Source organism: Phocoena phocoena, chromosome 1 (genome assembly GCF_963924675.1).
Source record: "Phocoena phocoena chromosome 1, mPhoPho1.1, whole genome shotgun sequence".
Taxonomy (NCBI): Eukaryota; Metazoa; Chordata; class Mammalia; order Artiodactyla; family Phocoenidae; genus Phocoena; species Phocoena phocoena.
Genome location: NC_089219.1, coordinates 138,927,681 through 138,936,385, shown reverse-complemented (window position 1 = coordinate 138,936,385; position 8,705 = coordinate 138,927,681). Strand labels below are relative to the sequence as shown.

General features: G+C 44.2%; 1 protein-coding gene across 1 annotated transcript in view; it reads right to left on the bottom strand.

The window, feature by feature from the left end:
• Positions 1 to 4,580: 4,580 nt before the first annotated feature.
• Positions 4,581 to 8,705, bottom strand: part of LAMC1 (laminin subunit gamma 1) — a 128,735-nt gene continuing 124,610 nt past the window's right edge. Inside the window, exon 28 of the mRNA XM_065896939.1 lies at positions 4,581 to 7,604. Coding sequence (XP_065753011.1) covers positions 7,348 to 7,604 — 257 coding nt within the window. The 3' untranslated portion in view covers positions 4,581 to 7,347. The remainder of the gene's footprint in view (positions 7,605 to 8,705) is intronic.

The window sequence follows — 8,705 nt, the reverse complement described above, 5'->3', positions numbered from 1 at the left end:
TGAAAAAGCAAGTGTACCATTGGTGGAATCTGAATAAAGAGTACTAGAGAATTTTTTGACTACTCTTGAAAATTCTTCTCTAAGTCTGAAATTATGTCATAAGAACAAAAAATTTTAATGCAGTCTTTGTGAGTAAATTTCCTATTTCTAATAAATACTTAAATTTGTGTCATATTATGAATGACATGTTCATTCTGATGGGTCTTTAAAAATCTCTTTTGAAACATTGACATTTTAGCAAGTTGTTTAATGACTTATTTGCAATTAACTATGAATAAGTTATGTATTGGGCAGTTTTGAGTGTATCATGAAGGTAAAATCAATTATTTTGGACTCCACACTCCCGTTGTCCCATAGCTTGGGTATTAATGTTGAGTATTTTCATTTTCTGTCTTAAAATTCAGTATTACTTTTAAAATGGGGTCTTGAAAAGGTATTTAAAAGTAGGCAAAAACTGTTTAGTTAGTAGTATTCTTCCAATATTAGTCTCTTAGTTTTGGTAAGTGTACCGTAGATATATCAGATGTTAACATTAGGAAGCTAGGTAAAGCTAGGTGACCCAGCTTCATGCTCCTTAACCCTGAGCCTATGTAGGGGGAAGAGACAAGGAGGGAAAAAGCAGGAGCAGAGAGAGAGGTGTGAGCCATGAGGTGTATATGGCCCAGGCCGCTCGAGGACGATCAGGGTCCAAGTAACAGTTCTGCCGCTAACTGGTTCCTTAATATTGGGCAAGTTACTAATATATTTAAATCCTGCCTTGATCACTCTAAACAAGGGATTTGAGGAAGCTTTTCATAAAATACATGTACATAAGCGAGGACCTTAGAAGGAAAATGGATCAAAATCATGACAGAAAATGAGGCAACAGCTAACATAGTGGCTAGGGTGATGGGGAAGCAAAACATGGCTTCGATTTTCTCAATGGTCAAATGGAGAGCCTCATCACGAGAGGCAAATGAAAGAAATCAATGATGAAAGTGCCTTTGAAAACACGGCACGCGGTGTGAGTTACTTTGATAGTGTTAGTCTTGCCCGAGCCCTCAGAAACATACAGAGGGCAGGCAGCCCATCTGAAATCTACATGGCAAAACTTATCTCTCTGGCCAGGTGTGCGCCTCTGTATCGGTCTAACAGAGACAGCACAGAGAGCAGACAGTCTGAGCCCAGAGGGATCAGCAAGTTGTAACACAAACTTCTCTGACCACGCCAAACACGTAATCACCCAAATCACAGCTGTTTCTCCTGAGCCTTTATCTTGGACGCTGGCTCTGCAGCCCAGGAACGTGTAATCCACACTAGGACAGCACATCTTCCCCAGACGTTTCTGCTCCTGGCTGGACTGGTGCTTACTCTGCACTAATCTCACCTTGGAAACCATGCTCAGGAGGAAAGAAAGGTCCATGGAAGAAGAGTCTGGGATCAATGAACAGAGAAGATTAAGGAAAATTAGGATCATATACATCCTAGAAACCAAGCACTGAATATTCAGGATGAAATCACGCTATGTTAACACAAGTTGCCATGGCACGAAATTTGATGATTGCCTTCAAGTTACCAAGATGACAAAGGATCTCAGTTATTAGGGCAGACGCCGTGGCACGGGCCCCCAAAGCATCAGTCTAAGGCTCACGTAGAATTTTCGGTTACTAGCTATGGTGAAAAAGAATTATGGGAGGATGGAAGGGTGGCCCTCAAAGGTATGACCAGGGACCTTTCGCAGAGAAGCACTTACACTGACTTGGACAAAAACTCACGGGAACAGTGATGTAACAGAGGGTTACATTCTGATTTGATCAAAGGCCTGAAGCTCAACTTTTTACAGAGACAGATAAATACAAACTGAATTAATCATAAGCAATACCTCTGCTTATGAATTAATACTGAATTAATCATAAGCAATACCTCTATGGCCTAAGTTATAAGGCTTTCCAAGGTAGGAAGCAAACAATAAAACACCAACCAGTCTGTTGAAATTTACTGGGACCATTCCCAGGAGTTAGAGAAAAAGAAAAGGAATTAATATTATAACTTAGGCCAGGAGCCAGAGATGCCTACAGAAGGGGCTGTGGGTAAAACTCGCAGACAACACAGACACAGCGTTGGGAACGGCTAGTGTGAGGCTGGGAGCGCAGAGGCCCAGGCCTTGAAGACCGCATCACACCAGCTGGTTGCTGACTGCATGGCCCGGTGAGGTCTGTGCTATGCCATTTGGTGAAAGACCGTGGTTTTGGTTATTTTTCTACAAATCCATCCTTAGGTAAGAGTGCTGAGTAAACAGAATGCTGTTGGAAGGAGAGGGGGAGAGATAGAGACACAGAGGGAAAGAGAGAGAGAGAAATTAACAAGTATCCATAAACCTCCCTCTCTGCTCACAGCAGGGAAAAAGTAACAGGGGTGGGAGAACAGAATGAGAAAGGTTGATTTGATTGCATCTTTAAGACGTGACTACTGCCTGCCTCCTAGCCCTGAGGATGTGAAAGGGAGTAGCCAAGACCCTGATCTTAAGAGGTTAGGAGAGAGTGGGGAGGGAGAGGTGGGTGAGACACACCGGACCAATGAACACATGCCCAAGGGCCATGCCGGAAGCCAGTACCAGGCTGAGAGGGGTGGTGAACAAAGAAAGGACTGGCCAGTTTCAACAGAGTAGGGAACACCTTGACCTTAGGTTTTCCTGTCCTGGGGAAGGGAAAGCAAGCACATTCTGGGCAGAGAAGAGTTAAAGCCAAGACATGGAGGTCTTAACACTTGAAATGTTAAGGTTTCTCTTATTTGAATTCTTATTTGAGATTTTCTTTGGTCTTCTGCTAAATATTTCCCTTTCTTTAAGCATACGATTTTTATTTATAATTTCATTTATTGGTATAGAGCAGGTAAAGTCATTCTAGGAGACTCCATACAAATAGAAGACACTTTGGTTGACTCCTGAATGAGTGCAGCCTCTGAGAGATACATAGATTCCTTACAGAAAGTTCTTATTTTTCACGCCAACTATTAATATTTTCGATTAAACCTGCCTAGTGTGAACAGGCAAAATTACCTGGCATTTTCAGCCGTCTCATTTCTGTTCCCACGAACTATTGGCCTGAAGAGATTTGATCTTTCCGCGGGTGGGTCCTTCCTCACCTTAGGTGGAAGGTGCCACCTGCTTTTCTACTTCATGACTCTCCTGGGCACCAGGAGTCCTGTCTTCTCCAGACATTCTATTGTGAACTTAACTGAAGTGGGTCTGGTGAGTTCAGATTTATTAAGGGGCTAGAATGCTTATTTAAGGGGTAAACCTTTGGAGATATTTTGAATCAGATTATGCTGATACCAACTTCAGAGAAATTGCTGACTCTGAAATAACAAAAGGAATAGGAACAAATTTTTAAAATTCCACTCATCACTCTGACACAGTAACTATTGAGGTATATTTGCACCTGAATCATATCCTACAAATGGGTTAAGAACACGGTATGTAAGAAAGCTAGTAACTAGTGCCCTCTAACGCTCTCTTCGAGGACGTCTAAAGAGAAGGGTTCAGGTTCTTTACAGGTGTTACAGCTGTAACGATTTTGTTTGTTTTTGCGGTACACGGGCCTGTCACTGTTATGGCCTCTCCCGTTGCGGAGCACAGGCTCCGGACGCGCAGGCTCAGCGGCCCTGGCTCACGGGCCCAGCTGCTCTGCGGCATGTGGGATCTTCCCGGACCGGGGCACGAACCCGCGTCCCCTGCATCGGCAGGCAGACTCTCAACCACTGCACCACCAGGGAAGCCCAACAGCTGTAATGATTTACATGACTGGGAAGGTGGCATGTCATCCCCAGGGCCTCAGGGCTATAAACAGAGCCAAAGAGTAGAGCAAAGCCTTACTGCTGTCTCTGTAGTTCCAAACTTCTTCATCTGGTCTTAAGTTACTCCAGTTGGGTCAGCCCTCCAGATGGCCTGCTGGTCCAGCACATTACTTACTTTTTCTTCCATTATGTTTGAGAGTGTTTCTCATCATATAAAAAAGTACAAAAGTACCTTTAGTTTAGCTGAAGATGTGTGTATTTAAAAGGTGGAAAGACAACTCTTTACATACATCTGCTAATTTAGAAAGCCCAAATAATTTGAAAATAGTCCTCCGTAGTCACTAATCAAATATGGAGACTACACCGGGGGTCTGGCAAACTCCAGCCCGCAAGCCCAGGCCTGTTCCTGTAAATAGTTGTACTGGACCACGGCCCTGTTCATTTGTTTACAGACTGTCCACAGCTGCTTTCCTGCTACAACAGCAGACAGAGCAGTTGTAACAGAGACTGTATGGCCGGCAAAACGTAAAACATTTACTATTTAGAGCTTAACAGGAAGAATTTGCAAACATCTGGACCACAACCAAAGTATTCCAATCTGGGAAGGGTTAAAATAAATAAATATATACATAAATAAATTTATATACTCACACACACGCACGTACACATACTGGATTGTTCTCAGGAAAAGAAACAACCCAAAGAATACATTATGAGACGCTTCCCCTTCATCATACCTTTTTTTTTTCATCATACCTTTTAAAACATCTTACATCCCCAGTACCACACTCAGGCCACACCAAGTATAAAGGGTTACAAATATTCAGATTTTATTATAAATAAAATACTGTTTTTTTTTTAACATAAAAAATGCCAAGTGTTGCATTTTATTTACTACCCTGGAGAGCAAGACCGTAGAGATTAAGGCAAACAGCTAAAGTGAAGGCACATGGAAAAGGGCCACGGTTGGAATTAAGAGGGAAAATTCCAGGGAACAGCTGTGTATGTTCCCTGTGACACCCAGCATTCTGCAGCAGCCATCCTGTCAATTTTATTACATAAAATACAGATAACTGGAACTATACAATAAAATAATGGCTATATTGCAGGTGTGTAATTAAGGTATTATCTTATAAGGAACTTTTATTTTAAAAATAAAATTCTGTTTAAAAATATACCACACAGATGGAAAAGGAGAAAAGAAACAACAACAAATCATCCCCAAAATTTCACTGTGGCCTAAGACTTACTGGAGTGAACCTGACCCATAGGCTAGAGGGTAAACAACCTTAGCAGTCTATCTTCAGTCCTTTCCCTGAAACCTTGACCAAAATGTCTCATAGGATGTGGCCACTTAGAAAAGAGGAACTAGCTAGGAAACACTGATGTGAACACTTGGCAAGAAAGAGCCAGGCCTCCTGCGACAGGAGAAGAGGCCTGAGAAGAGGAATGGAGTGAAAGCTTAGGAGGATGCCAGGTCTAAACACCAGTAAGTCAACTCTGGGATGCAAGGAGGAGAGGGAAAGGGGAAGAACTACGGCAGACCACCTCTCCCACTCTATCTGCAGCATGATCCCTGATGCACGACGGGCACTCCAGTAATTATGCACCCCTTATAAAAACGACCCCATCCAGCTCCAACAACTGCCAGGGGGCATTTCTCACTCACTCCTGGCTCGGCTCACATTGATGGCAAAGATGCCCTTCGGCAGACTTTCCTAATTCCATCCTTCCCTGTGGAGCTGGCGTTCCTGCTCTGGGGCAGCCATTAAGAACAACAACGTGCTGTGGTTGAGGACCACCAGGACTGCAACGGAAGAGGGTTCGAGGTACCTCTTTATCGCGGCTGTGTGTGGAGGAAAGCAGGTGGATGTGAATGTCAGACAACGGACATGCCGCAAGCACAAGGCGAAGGGCAAAGCAACAGGGAGCAAATCCAATCCAAAGAACCGCAGATGGAAGGGAAGGAGGTATACAGACACGCTGTGCCGGTGAAGAGGAAAAATGAAGTGAAGAAGTGAACGGACAGTGCCATTCTAGAAACAGGACCAAGGATATTTACATAAACTCCTTACTCTATAATCATGATAAACAAAAAAACATTCACACAAAAATATAAATTTGAAATAATTAATAGCACCAGTGTGTCAGATAATAGTTTCTTTCCCCTGCTACGCAAAGTACAAAGTTGCATAGTGTTAAAGGCTATATATGAATCTCGAAAGCGAGTTGGTAGGAGGAAGGGGTTTGTGGCAGAGAATCGTCACGCTGTGACCTTAGAAGAAAACCACAGAGCTGAGGGTCAGAAGTTGAGAAGCTCACGATGAAACTCCATGTAAGGGTCTTCCCTCTACGCTTAGAGGGAAGGTTTAGAGGTGGGTTTAAATCACAAAGTGCAGGAACGAGATGGTGTTGGCAGCTGTGTGAAATACTGAGTGCAAGTATTTGTCACCAGGATTTGGCAAACAATGTGTTTTGAGGGGTTTCTACAAGATGGGAACATCAAGAGAAAACTGAGGCTAAGGGTCAAATGTTTCATCTCTCCCCAATGGAAGAAAAATGGATATGTGGGATCCTGACAATACAAGCTGCATCTAAGTTCTATCCCTTTGCTAGAAAAGACTATAGGACAAGGAGGCTTTTCTTTTGTTTTGTCAAGATCGTAAGGACCACCCGTTCTCTGCCAGGTAACAACACTAGTTCCAAGACTAATATTCTAAAAAAGCTCTAAGAATTAGTTTGATTTTGGAAAAAACTTTAGTGGTTATCGTATCCCTATTTCTTCTGCATAAATTCCATCTATAGGAATAGAAGACGTCTATTGGTGAGTGCAAGCTGCCCATCCAGATTTAAATTATCAGCTGCCCAAAGATCTGAAAAAAAGTTTATCTTCCTAGTCAATTATTAACATCTGAGAAAACGTTCGGCCTACTTCTGCAGTCTCACATTGTCCTGGAGACTGTCATAAATCATTGCATCCTTACCCGTGGGATGGCTCAGTGTCCTAAACTCAAAACAGCTAAAACAACAGATGATGGCTCTCGACATTCTAAATGACCAATACCTTTGGCACAGGATGTGTATTTCCTTTTGCTTAAAAGGAGGAGGGGCAGGAGATGTGGATGCATTTTCTTTACCTATAGACTGGATATACTGGCCATCACAATGCTACTGTCAGTAGCCAAACTTCTCCTTCATAGAAACAAGAGTACTGAGACTGAGGAGGTTCTGTTGGCATCAGAGAGAAAGGGAGGGCTACTGGCTCAGCCCTGGCCCACAACGGTTCCCACGAAGGGTTTAAGCCACTGTACAGCAACGCAGGATGCCACGTCCTTAGGCGACTCAGAAGGGAAAGGTGGGTCTAAGGGACCACCATTAAGTGGAAGAGAGACTTTATTAGATAAAACCCTTTGTTCCTGATTCACGGTGTTTAATTTGCTTCTCTTTAAACTTTGTGACTTTTCCTGGCTCAAAAGGACAGTGGTGGAGAGCAGCAGACAGTGGGGGTCTGAAAAATGTAATCTTTGTGTTAAGGCACTCTGTGGCCTCACAGTGGCTCCCTAAAGGAAGACGCTAGGGCTTTTCAATGGACGGGGTGTTGAAGCAGCCGGAGGGTAAGGTCTTCTTGATGTCTTCCAGGTTGCGGATGTCCTTCAGGATCTCCTCAATGTCTCTGTTATAGTCCATGATGGCAGCCTCCTGCCTCCTGGCTTCATTCTCCAGGTTAGACACTTTCCTGTCTAGATCACTGACTTTCATTTCATCTTTGGCTTTGTTCAGGGTACCTTCAATCTCATTTAGCTTGTTCAGGTCCACTGTGTCCAGCTGCCCTGTTGAGTCAGAAAGGACACAGAAGAGGACAGACACATTCAGTGAGAATTATAACATCACTCCGCAAGTATCCCCACCAGCGTTTTTATAAAGGAAGCCCAGCAGCTGTCGCCATGAAAAAGTGGCCTGAGAACTTGATGCCTGTCATACAAGGGCATTAACAATGCAAACCAAGTACAATCACTGACCTAATCTAGCAGGGATGGGTCAGAGCTTATAATGAATATTGGGGCTGGATTTTTTTTTTCCTGAGAAGACGGTTTTTGTGAAATGTTTTCTAAATGTATAACAACCATGTCCTAGACCTTAAGCCTCACTTGTGGTTTTGAAGGTCATCTGGTAACGTGTAATACCTTTTTCACGTTTATATATGTAATCCTTGTGTCTTTTTAGTGCCCTCTAATAAACATAAAAATCTTTACGCTAGAACCCTAAGCCCTCAGCTGTTCGATTCCAGGGAAACTGGGTTGTTCTGGGAGTCATGCCCTGCTCGCAAGAGTTAGACACTATTATCAGAGCCCTCCTATGGAAAATGGCCAGGGTTGAAATGCTGAAATAATTTCAGCAAAGCTTCGCTTTTTTTTTTTATTATTAATTAATTTATTTTTATTTTTGGCTGTGTTGGGTCTTCGTTTCTGTGCGAGGGCTTTCTCTAGATGCGGCGAGCGGGGGCCGCTCTTCATCGCGGGGTGCAGGCCTCTCACTAGCGCGGCCTCTCTTGTTGCAGAGCACAGGCTCCAGACCCGCAGGCTGAGTAGTTGTGGCTCACGGGCCTAGCTGCTCCGCGGCATGTGGGATCTTCCCAGACCAGGGCTCGAACTCGTGTCCCTGCATTAGCAGACAGATTCTCAACCACTGCGCCACCAGGGAAGCCCCAAACCTTCGCTTTAAAATTAGCAAGAGGGCTTCCCTGGTGGCCCAGTGGTTGGGAGTCCGCCTGCCAACGCAGGGGACGCGGGTTCCTGCCCCGGTCCGGGAAGATCCCACGTGCCGCAGAGCGGCTGGGCCCGTGAGCCATGGCTACTGAGCCTGCGCATCCAGAGCCTGTGCTCCGCAACGGCAGAGGCCATAACAGTGAGAGGCCCACGTACCGCAAGAAT